The sequence below is a fragment of the Echiichthys vipera genome, assembly GCF_963691815.1.
Source record: "Echiichthys vipera genome assembly, chromosome: 6".
Lineage (NCBI taxonomy): Eukaryota > Metazoa > Chordata > Actinopteri > Perciformes > Trachinidae > Echiichthys > Echiichthys vipera.
The window spans coordinates 25,167,388-25,187,138 of record NC_139831.1 but is presented as its reverse complement, the minus strand read 5'-3'; the positions used below and the strand labels follow the sequence as shown (position 1 = coordinate 25,187,138).

The following is a 19,751-nucleotide window of genomic DNA, read 5'->3' as shown; positions in this document are numbered from 1 at the left end:
GAAACCGTAACCGTCCATGTCTTGAACACAAGTACCAACCCGCTGACAAAAGCCCCTGACAGCGATGTCGAGAGAAAACACCACACGAAGTTTGGACAGTATAGACCTCGCTTCTTTGAGAGTAAGTTTGAAAGTGTTGTCTTGCTTTTTTTAAATGAAATGTTTGAGTAAACACTGGAGGATGCGGTGGGTGTTGCTTGAAACCCAAACTGAGTACTCAAGGATTTTGTTTCCCCTCGCCTAACGGTCGACTCTCGCTTTTTATGTACTTTTACAGAAGCGCAAGTCGGTTTGTAAGTTAATGTGTAGACATGTTTAACCCTTTAACATTAGCATGATGCTGTCTGCTCTGTGTCCTGTTACAGCAAATAACTTTACAAGCTACTGTTTACACTCGGGGTGTTTATTTTGCTGCCAAGTGAGAAAGTCGACATGCAACAAGTGAAATTAACCTTTGTGTAATTGTTGACTAAAACTAGAGACGTGCAACTTTGTAGTAATTGCTTTAACACAATACACATCGTTATAAAACTTAATAGCTATTGTTTTTATGCAAGTTTATGGAAAAGTCTTTGTCTTCTTTCGTTGGTCAGTACTACAAGATTTGGGTGATAGTATTGGTTTCCCTGTATGGGATGACAGTGTGCATGTATGACTGTTGAGTATGTTTATTGTCATGTAATGTGATCTAATATATCTTCAAGTGATATTATTACTATAGTCACTGAAGCCGAGACACATTAGATGAAATATTCAGTGATTTTCAAGCAGCTTTCCTTCCTTCTCACAATATTATCCACATTTGCAGGCCAACTTTCTCAGTCTCCATCCCGGGATAACACTGCATTGCTCTTCTCCACTTAAAAAAAGCTGTTTGTCACAGTAGTTTTGTTTGGCATTTAAACCTGCTGCGTTAGGACTCTGCTGAAATGTAGCCTACCCCTTTCTATACTGTTAGTGCACTGTTATGTTTACCTGTAGTGCTGTCTGCTCAATGTATTTGTCTCGGCCCTGCTACTCAATGCTTAACATGATTCATTTTTTCTTTCTTTCTAGGATCCAGCAGGTATCTTTGAGTTGGTGGAGGTGGTTGGCAATGGAACTTACGGTCAGGTGTACAAGGTGAGTACTCCTGTGATGCTTTTCTGTTCATCTTTGCCATTATATGGGTGTTTGTTGCATGCATGGAAGAACATAAACACTGCTGCAAACTTTGATACTGACACAAACACGTACGTCATGTCCTGTTTCCATTTAAACATTGTTCACATGTCTGTAACTAAGACTATAAAGGATTGCTTGTTAAAATAAACACGCCTCACAAGCTGTCCCACAGTAAGCCTCCAGGAGCCGTGACCCATGCAGACACACAGTATATCTCAGTATCTGACATGTCACTTCTGGTAAACTTACTACTAGCTACTTCCAGTTAGTTAGGAGGAAAGCGAAGAAATTCTCAGCTGACTGAAATATCCTGTAGCTCTAGCGCACACGCACACACACACAAACACACACACACACACACAGCATCTGCAGCATCTTTTAAAGGGCCTGGGTGGGGCTCACTTCCTTATCGCAATATCTGTTTGTGTATGAGTGGTTTGTGGTTACAGGAGGTGTTTAGCCTTATTTAGGTCTGTGCAGATGGTTGTGCGAGGCATGTTTACGTGCTTCTGCAACACCACAAACCCTGTGTTACTATACGTATGTGAGATGCTTTTAGTTTTGAGCATTAAAAACTAGATTCGGACAAATGATGATTGTGCAAAGGAAGGTTCATATCCTTTGTGAGTGGTCCATTTTAGACGTTTGTTACAGTTTTAATCAGCTGAAAATACTACAATTGTTTGTACTGTCATCAGAGATTTAATACTTGGTGACTTTTGGGCTGCCATAGTAAGATGTACCCGCCTAGCTGCCATATTGCAAAGAAAATACATGTTTATAGGCTTAAGAAGATGATGTCAAATTGATTTAATCCAAAATGAATTATGCAAGAGGAATAATGTTGTATAGGGAGACATGTAGGAGCAAATTCAGGCCAGGTTAAGGTCAGCTTTAAACACACATTGCTTTGTGGCTGATCAGTATGTAATAGACAGAAGGTGTGTGTGTGTGTGTGTGTGTGTGTGTGTGTGTGTGTGTGTGTGTGTGTGTGTGTGTGTGTGTGTGTGTGTGTGTGTGTGTGTGTGTGTGTGTGTGTGTGTGTGTGTGTGTGTGTGTGTGTGTGTGTGTGTGTGTGTGTGTGTGTGTGTGTGTGTGTGTGTGTGTGTGTGTGTGTGTGTGTGTGTGTGTGTGTGTGTGTGTGTGTGTGTGTGTGTGTGTGCCATGATTGCCACTTGATTTCCTGAAAGAGGAAATGTTGCAAGAGATGCACAGGACAGTGAGGCCTCTGTTGGCTTTTACACAGGGTGATTTTACAGAGGAGTAAGGGGGCGAACACTGATTCTAATCGCCTTCGTGTGGGACATACCCAAAAACATATATCACACTTGATACATGTAGCCTATCATTTTAAAGAGGAATTTGTAAATATGAAAGGCCGTTGTATTTACGAATCAAGACTCAATAGTCTAACAAGTGCTGACAAAATAAAATCTAAATTAAATTGAATTAGCTGATGTGTTTCTTCATGTCCACATAGAGAAACTTTCTAAGTGTGTTTGTTTTCAGCCATACAGTGAGTCCCACCATGGAAACACAGGACATCTATAGGGTCTTTAGAACAGTAACACACACACACACACACACACACACACACACACACACACACACACACACACACATACACACACACACACACACACACACACACACACACACACACACACACACACACACACACACACACACACACACACAGAGAGAGAGAACTCACAGTCCCTTAAGAAAACACTTAGTCTTGGATTGATGTGAGTGCAGAAGATGCTGACAAAGCATCTGGGCTTTTCTTCAGTTTATTTATTTATTTTTTTGCATTTTTATTACATTGCATTTTTAGCATTTAGCATGTAACATAAACAGGAAATCCAGCAACAGCTGCTCAGATCTTAATTCAGAGTGTAAACCTCTGTATTACCGTTATGTATCAAGTTACACAATAAGCAAAGAAAGAAAATGTATTTATTTTAAGGTTGTCACTCACGATTACAGAATTTTATACTATGTATCACACAAAACTAGTTAAAAAAAATACTCAATAATACCTAAAAAATACCCTTAACTTATAGCCTACATATAAGGTATGTCTGTGGTGGATGATTGCACTAATACAGGATAACATCTATACAACCAATGTTATAATTATTAGAGCAGAATTTTCGTCTTGATTTTGCTGTCACTGTGCACCAGATCAATGCATTTAATTTGTACAAAATCATCTTCAGGGTGGAAATTCATATGTTTATAAATAAAGTATATTTCTGTGTGTAATGCTGCTGTTTCAGGAAAAAAAATTGCCATGACAGGTTTTTCCAATATTGTGCAGCCCTTGACACACAACAGATGATGTTTTTTTCTTTAAATAAAAACAAAACATCCTTCCCACAGTGCTGGACTTGTAGAAAAAGTCACTGAACACATACCAACATACAGTTGACTTATTCCCCCGTCGTTTCCTCTGTAATCTGTTCGTAAATCTGCTTTTTTTTATATAGCTTCAGGACTCTCGGTACTCTCAATACCATCAAATGTGGATATCGTATCATTGTTATCGCATTGCTACTTCCGATTACGTCTGAGTATTAAGTGAGACAATAACTTGCAGAGCAGCATCAGTTCAACTGAAAACTGACCAATAGGTTGCCGATTGGTGATCAGATTATATACTGACTATTAAAGTGAAGATCCATGCTTGTTTTTCGTTAATCTGCACGAGTGACTCTGCTGTCTCTGCTGTCTCTTTTCCATGGATCTGACACTAAGGATCTCTGTTCTCCATGTGTCGTTGCTCTGCGCTCCATAAGAATAGAAAATAGTATGGATATGATTGGGATATTAAAGATAAAATTATAATGTTATCACACGATGCTGCGATATTGTCGCACCAAACACAGATACGGAGATACACATACTTTTAAAAGAGAGCTGTTGTTTGAATAGAGGATTTATAAAATAGAAGTTCAAATATTTTCAATAAATGATTCACATTTTTACAAACGTTTATTGATGTAACTAACTGTATTGCTTGCAACAACCTTAAATTTGATTATTTCAAAGCTCTATCAGAGGCTGAGCAACGACACCCGCCTCCTGTCGATCAGATCACCTATTGGCGATTGGATGACATTAAAATAGAAATGATGGCCCAACCCTAAGCCCTACTATACTGTGATTAGATGGTCAAAAGACTACAAATCCCAAAGACGGTGCTACATAAAATACACATAGTATAGTGTGTATTTGTTCTTTCGTGTTGTATGAATGCTGGCAACAGTAAGCAAGAACAGTCTTGCAGTTAACAACAGGCAGGGTTAGGTAAGGTCAGCCATGTCGCGCAAACAAATCTGATAGGGCAGGCAGCAAAGGCAAAAGGCTCAGGTAAGAAGGAATAGCTGCAACACCATGGCATCGTAGCAGCTTTGATCCTCTGGAAAAGTTGTAGGAAAAAGCTGTCCTCTATGTATTCTATTAATTCAAAACAAGCAGGAAGGTGAACTGTAAGGGGGCGAAACTAAGTAAAGACAGAGGGCAGGGGAACCATGACAGCATGTGGAAAATTAAAAAAGAAAACACAGTAGGAAAGAGAGAGTTTAAGGATGAAGAGACAGAGGAGGGAGATGGAGCAAGATGTTTGTTGTAGTCTCTGTTGTAAACCGCACTGTTCCTCTGTCTGTTGTTTGGTGAAATGGTTTGTAGTTCAGCCTAAAGTCATGTTGCCAATTAGTTCTGCTCTAAATTGAAGCCTTCCAGCTGACCTGCGTCTAGAATCAGGAGTTGATTGTAGTGATCGATACATTTTACCATGACTCACGTTTGATCCACTAATTGCCAGTTAGTAGTCAGATATTATGTCAACCAAACCCCGGTGTCAGCAGGAATGACCCTGGAGGAAAGTGAGCCCCATTAACCTCATTTTAATCCAGCAGAACGGCCTCCTGGTCAGCCGACTGGATTTTCTGTCATGCTAAGTCAGGCACAATTAGAAGTCGTAGAGTGTCAGATGGAGAGTAGAGGCGGATGGTGAAAACAGTCAGGCCTTTTCAGCCAAGCAGCCCCAGAAACTGAAAAATCAGAAACCGAATGAACCTTCAGACCACTTGTCTTGGCGTTTCCAATGCATCTTAAAAAGCCATAACAGATTTAAAAGCCAACGTGTAGATTGAGACATGAAACAAGACAACACAACACAGAGTCATCACTGTGGCATGTGAATGATGTCTGAATAGAAAAGTGCAGGGAGGTTTGAAGAAGAAACGCAAGATCCAAAGGGGAGAGGATATAATCAGAGTTTTGTTCCAGTTATTTGTGTGCTATAGTATCAGTAATGAAACTTGTGTTTGCCCTGTCCGTGACATTTAGTGCTACAAACTCCACACGTATAGTTTTAGCAGGCTGGAGAGCAGTACCGTGGTAGCAGGGAGGTTTTAAGGACAACAACTAAAACTGGATTCAAGACTTTGCAGTATTGTATTTTATGAAATTTGTTTTACATTTGAAGCTTCTATTGAGCCTTTTGAATCAAGCCTCGAATGTACTGTATGTTGTCATATTTTATGATGTCATCACCCTTAAAAATGCAAACGAACCACGAAGCCTACCTGTCAGCTGTGTATTTTTATATTGTGATATTAACTGGAAATTACACACAATATAGCCCAGAGCAAGTAGGTTGTTTTTAGCGACGGTGATTTGCCTTGATTACCATAAACGATCTCCCTGCAGCCAGCTGACACCTTATGTAGGCTTCTGTAGTGAAATGAGGTGTTGTATAAGTAACTCATCATTTCAATTTCGAGAATCAGGCGATCCTCGTCCATTACCAAGCGAGCAAAAGTATGCATAGAAACAGTATTTCCGATAAAAGTTCAGCTCAGGCCAACAGAAAGCAGGCAGTTAATGCATTCAGTTAGGACATGTAGGTAGGCTCATGGCATTATTATGCTTGATCTGCGTCTGCGCAGAAACACCATGTTTAAACTGTAATTGTAATTCAGTATATACGAGTGTCCCAACCCTGCAAAATGACTAGTGTTAATAGAATTTGTTTCATTCGGTCTGATAACATTTGCAGGGTCCGCACGGGTGCTTGAAATCCTTGAAAATGCTTGAATTTTGGATAAAGTGCTTGAAAATGCTTGATATTGTATCTCTATTGCATTTCTTCTTTCACAACAAATAGTTATAGAATAGGAATTTAATTAAATCTCTCATCCTTCTGGTATTACAAAACACCATTTTAGTATTTTATAGCATATCATTCTTAGACATATGTAATTTATCACAGTCCTAAGGTGCTGGAAAAACTTGAAAATGGACCTTAAAAGTGCTTGAAAGTGCTTGAGTCTGACCTTGGAAAAGGTGTACGAACCCTGCATTTAGCAAGTTTAAATAACTGCATCCCCATTCCAGTTAGCCAGAGCACTGCGGGAGGCGGCCTTCTTGTAGTCTGTAGTGCGCCTGCTCTACCATAATGGCATGGAATAAACAGGGCCCTGCCTCGAATACTGTATCCAGTTCTGTTTATACATCCATGGCTTAAACAGAATGAACAAACCTGCACAGCATTCAAATGTTGATTTAGAAATTGGTTGCCAATGTTATGAATGAAGCTTTGAACTATTTGGCATAGCCCTTCTGTAAATGCAGGAAAAGTTCCCTAGTCCTTTAAAAAGTTCCCATGGTCAAATAGGAAGTGGTCTGGCCTCGACAAGACATACACAGTCACCGTTTTCCTCCTCTGATCTCTACTCTTCTCCACTTTTATAACATTACTACCACTAACTCGGTCCTCAGTCTCCTCTCTCCTGTATTGTTTGTCTTTTGCTTTCCTTTGAACGTCTGTATCATGCACAGATTTCACTTCATGTTAACTTCCAACTTTCTGGTGTCCTTAACATGTGCACACAAGGACAAAATAATTTGTGTCCAACCGATGCAGAACACACACACACACACACACACACACACATACACACATGCACATTAAAGGGTGTATTATGTGCAGTAGAAGTCACATGGGAGGAGTACTCCTGCAAGAGTTTTGTGGCCCCACGACAAAGAAATCACTGACAATCAGTCTCGTGGCTTTTTTTAGGGGAAAGCGAGTAAATAACTTCACAGGAATGTATTTGTTTTTTTTTTGTTCTGTCATGAATTATTGATAGTTTACTCTGCCCACATTTAAAAAAGGCGCTTATGTTTCTTTTGAACTGAACAGTAAAGAGTGGCTTTTGGGGACTGACAGTAGTAATTTTAGCTGTTAAACGTTTCAAAGAAACATAAAGCCATTGAGTGAGTTTCTTTATTGGACATTCTCAGAACTGCATCAATCACCATGAGACGTACACTGTGCATGCTCCGCTCACTCACCATATAGTCATCACACAGACACACACACAGGGCGTTTCCCTGTTTGCAGAAGGAACTTCCCTTCCCTGTAAGCCATTGCTGTAGAGTCGTGTGTGTGTGTGTGTGTGTGTGTGTGTGTGTGTGTGTGTGTGTGTGTGTGTGATGCAACACTGGGCTGCTCTGAGTTAAGCTGAAGTGACTGGTTTCAGAACAAAATTGTCTAAAAGGTCACTATGAATGAATTCAACTAAACTTGAAGCGTTTTGACCGTGCACAGTGTTCATGTTCATAGCATGTAGGAAGCATATCAAAACATATCTGTAACGTTATTGTGTTGGTGAAAGGTAAACCCTGGTGACACCATGTCGAAACATCGTGGACTGTGGTGCACGGCCATAAAACAGCTGGCTGCAATACCATTCCCAGAGTGAATCACTTACACTTCCTCAAATCTTTCTGGTTTCAGTAGCGTCACTTCTCTTCTGTGACCCACATATCATAATTCATGTCTTACTCATGTTCACTGATCTGCTGACCAAAGTGTAAAAAATGTCCAAGTGTAGATTTAAAGCCAAACTCCCCCGCTCCCACTGGATGGGTTGTATTTTTTAAAAACACTTGCCCAACCTTACATAAACTAGACGGTTTCTTTGTGTTAAAAAATATTCTGTTTCTTCTCATTTGTGCAAAGTACTATATTATTACAAATCATTAAAAACCTGATACCTTGAGATGAATAATATCTTCTTTTGAAATAAAAGTCTTTGTTCCAAAGCTAAGCAATGTTGTGCGTGGGTTTGAGCCAAGGGAGAAAGATGAGACACAGGAAACATCCTCCAACATACTGAAGAGATGTAGAGCTGTGTTTGTGCTGGAGGTGAAAGAAAAAGCAAGTGGGAGAGAGACAAAAAGGGGGGCGGGGGGTGAGAGAGGAAAGTGAGAGAGGGCAAAAGGAAGGAAGGCAGAGGTGAAAGGCAGAGGGACAGAAAGGAGGGGAGGAAGGAAGAGGGAGAGAGTCCGATGAAAATGAGAGAGGGAAGAGGAAAGTAGTCCCCCATGAGGTTTGGAGCTATGCTTTGTGCTGATTACCCGTGTGTGTTTTTCTGTGTGACCCAGAGCAGTGAGAATATAAGTCTACTACTTAGGATATTCTCAGAAGTGATTTCCCTTCTTACTGTATACTTTCTAAATGTCAAAACTATAATTAAAAGTATGCCAGAGATTCAGTATTGCTCTAACATGAAGTTGGGGGAACTGAAGAACTCCGATGAAAGAACAGAATGATCAAAAATCAGTGCAGCAGAGGCTAAGTTTTCAAGACTGTTAAGGCCGTTGTACACCACGTCCATCATTAAAGTTTCTGGAACAGTTTCAGTTGTTTACGATTTTTTGCATCCGTCAAAAGTCGTTTGGCCATTCAGAGACACAGCACATAAAAAGCTCAACGAAGATATGCAGAATTTTAAGTATAATCTCGTTGCAAAATGCAAGATGCGGGCCGAGAGCGGTGACGGCCGGGTTCCTCCAGGGGAGAGGCGCAAGGGAGGAAATGATAAAGAAGAGACAGATCGACAGCATTTTTTCTTGTATTGCAAATTTTTTATGGATTTTAAGAAACACATATGAAAAATCAGGACTTTATGTGCACAGGCCTTTACTCCCTGGTATGGGTGAAGTTATGAAATTGCTGAATCCAAGAATTAACATAATGCCAATCCCATTCCTACCGGCCTCCTCGATGCCCTTCCTTGTCTTTCAAACTCCACACTCCAAGTTTGTAGTGCAGGAGTGAAAAGCTGCACTCATTTATATTTTTATGTTAACAATGAACACAGGCCACAGCAGACATTATGGTGACATTGATAACATTAACAATGTCTCACTTTCAAGGCCTAGAATCATTAATGTTCCTTTTCCTACTATCACATGTTATAATGTCTGCTGTGAGAAAGGTCTATAGAATAGATGTAGATGACTATTCGTAATGTGAAATGTCCATTGCGAGGAGCCCAATAAAAATCCTGACTAAATTTATACTATGTCATTTCGAAATTATTGTTCATTTTATTCTGGCTGCTATCTGAATATTCAGGCATTTTCTTTACAAACACATGAGCACATTTGAAAAACTACCTTACTGCTCTTTTGTAAACAAACAAATTCAAGTTCTTTTCTGCCAACAAATCCACTGAAACTAGTATATCTACATAAGCTAATATTAGCCGAAATATAACATTTTTGTGACTCGTGCAAAAATAATGTTCACAGACGAGTTACTTTATTAAAGTTTAGTAACGTGAGCTAACGTAGCATTAGCTTGCTTACTTATAATTAGATGAGTCGGCTACCCATACAGCTAACAGTGGTGGCTGGCATTAGCCGCTTGGCAAAGTAGGACATTGTGATAAAATAGTGACAGTTACAAGGCAAAAAGAAGCAAAAATACGATACGTTGGAGGGATTATGTCCAAATCAAGTACTTGAGTCCTCACTTCATTACGCACTTCATTTTCTCAATTCTTTTCATATGGCAGTTCGACAGTTTAGTTGTCACTGAGCTCATAGCAGCATCATACTTAATATAATAAAACCGATCCAGCTCTTTCGACCCCGTAGTGCCAGCCAGGGAAGGTTCCATGTGAATGGGATGGGAAAAATTTGTTGTTTCCCTAGCAAAATGCACACATGCAAACGCACACACACACACACACACACACACACACACACACACACACACACACAGATATGAAGCCTTTAAATGGCACCATTTCTCCAAGCGGTTACGAGAGGAGGGCTGATCAGTCATGCAGTCCATCCAAGCACAAAGTACACATACTGTATGTAGGCCCTAAATACAGTAACAGATTGTTCTGTAGGGGACAGATAAAGACACAGGAGAGGGAGTTGGAACAGGGAGACAGAAAGATGGAGGATGCTACACAGAGAGAGGGGTGAGACAGAACGATGGAGGATGCTACACAGAGAGAGGGGTGAGACAGAACGATGGAGGATGCTACACAGAGAGAGGGGTGAGACAGAAAGAGAGATACAATAACAGCGTGTCTCTCATTTGTCCCCTTGCTGCCTGCATTATAAATGTCTCTTGTATCTAATAAGCATATGCATGGATATATGATAGTAACCTTTATACTGACAATATTTGTGGTGCTCACTTAATTTCCGGCTGTGTATGTCTGTGTGTGTGTGTCAGGGAACAAGCGACAGACAGAAATGGGGAGGGCCTTTGTATCAGGATTTATTTGTGTATGCGTTTCCATTCCTGGCACTTCACATTGTATAATGTGTGTGTACATGAGCCTGTGCGTGTGTGTGTGTGTGTGATTCATTGGACCTCAATATCAAAAAGTGCTCAAGCTTTCTCCAATTAACTCTGGCAGAGAGCAGACAGCCTTGTGTACGTGTGTTGTGTCAGAGCTGCATATTGTTAATAAGAAGCTCAGTTGAGAGTGGAACATTTCACATTTGTAGGCAGCGGTGGCAGCACAGCCAGCAGACACCATCGAGTCTGAAGGGACAGGAAGACCATTTCCTTATTTATCACAGTCAGGCCAGTGGCTGCTGCTTGAATGCCACAATTCTTTGCAATTATGGAGACAATGTCTTCTGCTTGGGGACAGAATCAAGCCCAGAATGAAGGGAGGTCAGTGAGCCTGACACAGTACATCTCACATCCAATAAAAAAGCGTAATAAACATGAGAATAATATCAGCTAGATTGTTATCTGACAAGGAGTCTCTTTCACGACTGCTGGATCAGCAACATTTTCAATAAACTTTATTGTTACGCATGTCAAAACATTCCGCTGGTTTTATTAAATGTGCTCTCCTCACATTTTATTTTCAAATGAACGTAAATGCATGTTGAGTCCACGATCTACGGTGGCTAAGAGCCGCCTGCTATGATCCAGTGGTGCAGCGACAGGGTACGGGTGCTGTTCATCTGCATTTACTCTGCACCTTCTGGTGAAAGCCTGCGCTCTAAAATGGTCAAAACGGTGGTGGCAGCGACTATAACAACCGCGTATTGAGGAAGTGAATCATCTAGCTGTTGTGCCAATTCATTCTGAGAGAGCAACGATCAATGGGGAAACTCCGATTTGACCAATAAATGGATGTCATCACTCACTCACTCACTCACTCACTCACTCACTCACTCACTCACTCACTCACTCACTCACTCACTCACTAACTCAGTGAGTTTTGCGTTTAAGGCCCTGGTAAAACCAAAAATAGTAATTAGTACAGAAAGGTGCTGTTTTTAAATTTGATATGAGGCAAGATTAAAATGCATGTATTCTAATCTCTACCATGTGCCAATGTGAGTAAAGAAAAAGCATACTATTGCTATTATCGATGCATTTATATGTAACAGAGTGTATTTTAGTGAGAGAAATGGAAACTAAACAAAGTGAATGAAAATCAAATGGGATTAGGATATTGGCCTACACTGGTAAATATGAATCTTTTGTTTGTTTTTCAAAATCCCAGGGGCAGTTTCTGCCCCTCGATCACATAGGTCCATTCTGAGATAACTATATTGATTAGTTAACTTAGTTAGCATAACCTTGCTGGCTAAATGCTTAAGCCTATATTTTCAAGAGTTTACACAGGGTTCTGAAACCGTATGCAGTGTAGTATAGAGAGCAATGCTTATGACATCTAGTCAGCTCACTCCAGTGTCAGTCAGACTTACTGTGAAAGTTGACCACATCACACAGTGCTACATCAGGATAATAACAATAACACATAGAGACAAACACATGTGTCTGAAGTGCTGACTTTAATTCATGGAAAGTCCTGAAGACTTCTCTGATGCAGCCATACTCAACACCCTGCTATCCTCCATGGCCTACTTTATAATGCAGAAAATGGTCCTGTGTCTGAGTTATAGTTATTCCCAAGAGAAGTTAAGCCAATATTCCATGCTAACATGCGATTTAGTAGGCTAAAACAGTATGCAAGACTTTTAAGTTTGTACCAATATTATCCTATTGTATTATAATTGCATACTATTTTCAGTGAAGTATTACAGTATACAAAAACCAAGCTGGCATAAATATCCCACAATGCAATGAGGTTGACTGCAACGTTCATAACAGACAGAGAGCGACCCCAGCAGCTCTGTAAAGCTTCAATTTACATTCAGTCTGCATAAAAATCAGTGATTTTGTCCCCTTTTCCAGTCATTTAAGCATTATGTGGTGATGCCAGTAGAGCTGAAGTTGGCACAGGTTGCCTCTCAGGAAGTGATGGGGAAATTACATTTAAGATACATAATTAAAAAAAGTATGTTAGACAATAGTATACTTGTTTAGTATGTTGCGCATAGTATGGGATTTTGTTCACATCCATAGAGAGAGTGTCTTAGAATCAACTGCAAAAAAAGCAAAACACAAATAGGCAAATGTAGTTTTTGTTTTCTCCATCCATCTTTGTTTCACAGTTTTCTCTGATTCTCTGTTTTCTCTGTACCTGGATATTAGCTGACTGATTGAGTATAGTGGGATTTGTCATGCCCTCTGGTCTGTTTCATACACGCACACACTCAGAGCCCTGTCAAACATCACAGCTTAAAGGCTTATAAAGTAGCTACTATAGTATCTTGTCAGGTTTCTGACTCATGACAAGGTTTTCAATTTTCCTCTTTTCATCTGACTGCACTTTACAGCTCCGGCTCCCTGTTCTGGGCTGCCCCCTCTCATCTTGACTCCTGTCGTGTTGTTCTGCCTCTCATGAGAAAATGAAATTATGTAGACATAGCCGTGTCCAAATGATATCATAATCCCAGTATTCACCCAGAAGAGGTGTTGTTATGTGTGTGGTGTGCATGTGTACAGTACAGCTGTGATTTTAAAATCAACAATCGGACCAAGTTTGACCAAAAGTGAGTTTGGAACACCAAAGTTAGGTGTTTCTAAATAATAATATTTTACATTTTCACCTGCCCTTTCACTTTTTTCACTCTTGTTTTGATCACTTTTATCAATACTTATTACCATGTTTGATTTGTATAATCAGGAACCAGGAACATTTGTATGTAATGTCGTTCATTGAAGCCTGCTTCAGTACAGAACCACAGGTCAGTTCCTTCTGCAGAGTTTAGTCCACAATTTTGACCAAATCGGCGTTTTTCTCCTCTGTTCTTTTTTTGTTTGTGTGTAATTTGCCGTTTGCATGCAAAATGCAACATAAACTCATTTATTAAAATGCCTTTGGTAGATGAAAATGCGGGGGTGTTGCTTACTGACACGACTCTTATCTCAGTACACAGCACTGAACCGTGTTATTCATCAAATAGTTATTTTTTCTTCTACATGTTTTTGATCTGCTGGGATCTAAACTTTTCCCTCATGTATTTCACCAGGGTCGTCATGTCAAGACAGGCCAACTGGCAGCTATCAAAGTCATGGAAGTCACAGAGGTAAAAGAGCATTGCATTCTATTACACACTCATTTTTTTCTCTCTATCTCTACCCACCATTTCTTCCTTCTGCTTCTCCTCCTCCTCTTTCTAATTGAATGTGAATATGTAAATGTAAATGTCTAACACCAAGTGTAATTGATCTCAATGTCAATGGTACACAACACCTTTTTTACACATGGGATCCACATAGGGGAATATTAGACCTGGTTTTATTTAATGTACGAGAAAAAACACATATCCTTGTACAAAGGTTTTTCCTACGGGTTTTAACCTTCAAACAGAGCATCCATGGGTCCTCAAATGTCTAAAAAAAGGTATTCCACTGATTTTACACATAAAGGACAGTTAATTCATCATGAAGGGAACAGCTGAGCCCAGTCTGTGGCTCTGGAGATAGCGTCCCGAAGTCTGAAAAATATAATCCTGATGATGTTATCTAGAACTGTGCTTGAGGCTCACAATACAGTATATAATAGTATGTAAGAAAACTGAAGCTGTTGCATTGAATAATGGAAACGGTAGTGTCATGTGTTTTTTGAGTTTGACCAATTGAAGGGACTAAAAGTCAAGCTATTTCAGCCTCTGCTGCAATCGATTTTGACCCTTCTTTTTAACCGTCCCTTAAAAGTCCTTTAAGGAAGTTCAATACCAAATAGAATAGTCCTTTAAATCTGTCGTTACTCTTAATCACTTCTCCTGTATCCTCTCTTTGCTGGAAAATACAATCAACCAAAAAGGACCAATTAGTACTATATCTTTTGGCCTTTGTCGGCATCTTCTCAACATGTTGTTTGTTACCTATCTGTGAAGGAGACAGACAAATCAAGCATACCAGCTGATGTCGTTTGGTTTTAAGGGCGCACTCACACTGCCCTTCCGCACCGTGCCCCGTGCTTTTGGGTTCTTGTCCCCCCTCCCTCTTCCCCCGCGCCCCAGGCCCGTTTGTACTCACACTGCCTGGGCCTCGCAAAAAATGCATCTTGCTGTCTATACGTCATCACGCCGTAACATGTCACACGTCACACGTCACACGCATTGATTGACGTCATCGCGATGCGTCGCTTTGTTTACAAATCTTTCCATGGACCTCAGAGTTTTTGTGCGTCTTGTCGACTGTTTTTGAATATTTTCATCCGACCAAAATCTTCAGTAAACACTCCACCTCCGCATCACACCACCGTGAACCTTTCGCCACCATTGTTGTTGTTGTTAAATGTCCGCGCATGGTCCGTCGTTCTAATTTCTATGTCCAAACAGGTGCACATGAAGCACGTCAGAACCGCCGTAGGCCTCGTGCTCGTGCTCGTACACGGGCTCTACAAAAGCCCAACTCTCTCAGGCGGGCCGTGGACGGCCCACTGTCCGCAGTTATGCGCGGAGCGGGTGCACTCACACTGCTCAAACGCACTAGGCTTTAGCTGAAAAAACGGTTTTGGCCCGGCGCGGAAGGACAGTGTGAGTACGCCCTAAGATTAGGATAGGTTTGAGGAAGTAGTAATTCCAAAACCAATGAATCTACAGTTCTTTTATAATCTTTCACATTACCTCAATTATGTTTTCCTTTGCTGGCTCAGTGTTGCAGTATGCATGTAGCAAAAATGAAGGGAGGGGAATCCATAAAATATCAGGTGAAATGAGTGGGAGGAGAGAGAGAGAGAGAGAGAGAGAGAGAGAGAGCGAGATTGTTAAGAACTGTCTTTAACAGAGCTGTTTAAAAGCTTCCTTTCTATGTCTCTTTCTGTTTTTTTTCTGCCAGATGACATTACCCCCAAAAAAAGGACCGAACAAAAGAAGTTATTTGATATCAAATAATTTGCCTTCGTAACAAATGAAACAATATCATTGCATTTGCAGGTGGTGAACTAAAAAAACAAAACATTATTAGACTAAAACAAGACGTTTTTTGCAGTGTCTCTCTTTTGTCTTTTCCCAATTCAATTATCTCTCCACTCATGCAGGTAATTGAAGTGATGGAACTTTTACAATCCATTTGACAACCTCTCCTCCCCAAAGAGCAGACAGAGACGAGGATCCAACATAAATCCTCCTTTAATATACCGCTAGCCTGGCCAAATTCAATTACATGAAACAGTCTCTTCTTTCTTACAAATACCTGAGTCCTACCAATATTTCTGTTTTGACACAGAAGTAGTTTTTTATTAGATTCTTGGGGAATGTCCTTGATATTAATGTTATGTTAACTTTTGAAACCACAACCTCGGATAGTTCTGTTGATTAATGATAATGAAAACAAATTATACGATGAATCAATATGAGATGAAATAATCTCTAACGATGTTGCCACTAATTCCAGCGATGGGTCCGCCTTACAGTTATATATGGATTATGGATTACACCTTTAACTCTTGGTGTGGATCTAGTTGAGAGAGTTGACTCTGTGTTCTGCCTTGTGGTCTTACAGCTGTACAAGGGGACAAACAGAAGAGGTGTGGAGGTTTCGTTAAATATTATTAGTGGCTTACAGATGTAGCTGTTGAGCATCAGTGCCAGAAGAATGGGGCTACATGTGGGCTAAAGAAAGCATGTTGCAGCAAGTTGTAAGGTATGCTGGTCATAGTGTCGCAAAGCAGTGTTTGACCATATGGTTTCTAGTGTGGCCAGTTCTGTGTAAGAGGAATGTGCTTACAGATGTAGTAAAGCTTTCTCCTTTTGCGTAAATTGCAGAGGTATATCCGTTTGTTGATTAAGTGACTACTTGATTGGTAGAAAATAATTATTTCTTTCATTCAACTAACAATTTTGTCAATGGATTAATCTTTTCAGTTTTAGGGAACTCTTTTGGCATGTTTCTAGGATAGGCAATGTTGGGCTGACAGCCGTGGGTTGCTCAATCCACCACTTATAGTCCACACTGAAATTCCTCGCAAGAATAGGATGAATATCTGTGAAATTCTGTACAGCCATTCATGGTTCTTCTAGCCACCAGCATGTTAAAGTTTTCTTGATCCTGTGAAATATCTCAACATCCATGGTTCCAAAACAAATTGAATTGTAATAACTTAGTTTGACCCCATAGGGCTAGATAAAGAGTTATGGAGTCACCATCCTATCTAGCATTATCCGGTCAAACTTTTAACTCGTCCAAATCTTTGGTTTATGACTTAATATCTGCAAAATGAATGATATTCCAACAACCTCAGCTATTATTTTGCAAACGAAGATACATTAGCATGCTAATGTGGTACGCTTAAATGGTGACCATTATAAACATTATACCTGCTAAACATGAGCATGTTAGCAGTGTCATTGGGAGGATGTTAGCTTGCTGATGTTAGCTTTTAGCTCAAGTTCAGCCTCACAGAGGAGCTAGCTTCACTGTAGACTCTTTTGTTGCTGTTGTGCCAAACACTGCCACTGCTTTTCAGTTGGTAAGATGTTCCACTTTTATTTGTTTTATGTGATAAGAAACAAAATATCTTTGAGTTTTGGACTGCTGTGGACAAAGCAAGCAATTTAAAGATGGCATGTTGAGCATTTAAGAAGTTGAGATGGTCTTTTTTCGCAATTTCTTAAATTTTAAAGATTAATGTAATTCATTGATTAAACAACACCAGTTTAAATACATTCTGTGCTATTGTGTGAGGAAACAGGTATTACATACGGGTCCGACTTTATGCTTCTTTTCCACTTTATACTTCTGACTACAAATCTGCTTATTGCAGAACTGGGCACACTGGTTTCTTTCCTGTTGATGGGGTTTTTGGGTCTTCTGTGTTTCAGAAAAACTTTTTAGCAGGAAATGCTTGGCTAGTATCTCTCTTACACACACACACACACACACACACACACACACACACACACACACACACGCACACGCACACACTGCAGACACAGGCACAGGCAGGAGGCTTTGTGTTTCGGATGGAGGTGAAAGTTCACTCTCCCCCCTGTCTTGTGGAGATTGGAAGGAGGTCAGTGACTGAGAGAAGCTCTCTGTTGTTTCCTCTTTTCTGATTAGCAGCTACATCCAGCTATTCCAGCTCCACTCTCCTTTCTCTACCTCTCCTCTTCTCCTCCACTTCTCCTCCAGTTGGTGTAGATTTAGGGGTTCAGTGAATTGGAAAAGTCACAAGTAATTTCCATAATTCATCACGAGAAAACAAGAACTGACGCACTCTGTTTCCTTTCCTCTGCTCGCTTTTTTTGACTATTGCGTCTCTTAACACTTACCACTATTTACCACTTTTGCTGATAAACAGCAGTAATTTAATTAATATCAAACTGCTGGGTGAAAGGTAACTCAAAGGTTACACAACAGTCTGATTGGAGAAGCTATCTGTCTAGATGTGTGTGTCTTTGTGTTGTATGAACTCTATGGAAATAGAAATAAAAAGGGAAAGGTTAACAAAGTGCCTTTTAACATTTCATATTTCTAGTTGATAGGGGTGTTAATGTTCTTAATCGATAATCGATCGAAATAAGCTTTCAATTGCAATCAACAAAATGAAAAGCAGGATCAGCGATTCTCTCTCCTCCACCGCTTACTAGTGCACATCCATAGAAAAAAAAAATAACAACACACATAGACGCCACAGCGTAGTTTACCAGCCGGTAGCATGCAGCGAAAGACACAGCTTAAAGTTAGCTAGTAGCCTGCAGCTGCACTATTCCAGACACCATGGCCACTGCCAGAGTCAGAGATGACAGAGAAAACGCCTTCTTCCCTGAAGTCACCGGTATGGAAACATTTTTGCTTTCCCTGTGAGTTCTGTAAACAAATCGACGGTACAGCATATGGGCTCCGACGGAACTCCATGGAGCATTCAGGTGCCCCTTGTAGACTCTGAGAAACTCAAACTGTTGTTGTAATACTCTTCTGTCATCCAGGGCCTCTTATTAGTGGCATAGCCGACAGTGCTGAAAAAAAAGATTCGATCAAATTGAATGGTGAGCTTAAAATTGTAAGACAAATCTAACCGTGGAAGAAAAAGCAGGAAGTGATAGAGTTACTCTCAAAGCAGAAGTATGACAGTTAGTACTAATCTATCTAGAACTATCAAAATCATGTATATGGTGTACTGTGTGATATACTCGGGTATATTTAAGCTGTTTATAGGAGTTATAGAGTTATCCAAACAGAGAAACATATCTTCCTTCTGCCAAGCATAACTACTTTAAATGCCCATGTTTCAATCACCCACATATCCTGTCGATTGATTTCTCCTGTATCTGTTGTTTAGGAGGAAGAAGAAGAGATAAAACTGGAGATCAACATGCTGAAGAGTTATTCCCACCATAGAAACATTGCTACTTATTATGGAGCTTTTATTAGGAAAGGTCCTGCTGGACAGGACCACCAACTCTGGGTTTGTAATCTTTTATTGCCATTGAATTGTATTGAATAATGGCTGCGACCCTTCTGGGTTTATTCTGAAATGACGATCTGTTTTTGTCTTATGTGTATTCTTTTATGATCATTCTCACAGTGATCAAAGTTGTTTTGGCTGTTGTGCCTTACATTTCTGTATGTGTCCATCTAGTTGGTGATGGAGTACTGTGGAGCCGGCTCTGTGACAGACTTGGTGAAGAAGACGAAGGGGAACTGTCTGAAGGAGGATTGGATAGCTTACATCTGCCGAGAGGTGCTCAGGGTAAGGAAAAACATACAGTACATACAGTACATACAAACTATACGGCTGTACTCGTATAACAGACCCAACAAGGGAACTTTGTTTCTGAGGTGTTGTTATGGTTCAGGCCCTTTTCAGTGCTGGTTAAAACACAGGTAGTAATTTGCGTGTGGATGCAAACTAAAGGCTGAATGAGTTAAGGCTGTT

At 40.2% G+C, this 19,751-nt stretch overlaps 1 protein-coding gene across 3 annotated transcripts in view; it reads left to right on the top strand.

Annotated features, from left to right (window-relative positions):
- The window catches only part of LOC310948270 (mitogen-activated protein kinase kinase kinase kinase 4), a 72,214-nt gene continuing 52,463 nt past the window's right edge, over positions 1 to 19,751 (top strand). For all 3 annotated transcript variants that reach the window (XM_083915335.1, XM_083915336.1, XM_083915334.1), the window contains exons 1-5: positions 1 to 121; positions 1,057 to 1,122; positions 13,894 to 13,950; positions 19,155 to 19,280; positions 19,455 to 19,565. In XM_083915335.1, coding sequence (XP_083771461.1) covers positions 65 to 121; positions 1,057 to 1,122; positions 13,894 to 13,950; positions 19,155 to 19,280; positions 19,455 to 19,565 — 417 coding nt within the window. In that variant the 5' untranslated portion in view covers positions 1 to 64. The remainder of the gene's footprint in view (positions 122 to 1,056; positions 1,123 to 13,893; positions 13,951 to 19,154; positions 19,281 to 19,454; positions 19,566 to 19,751) is intronic.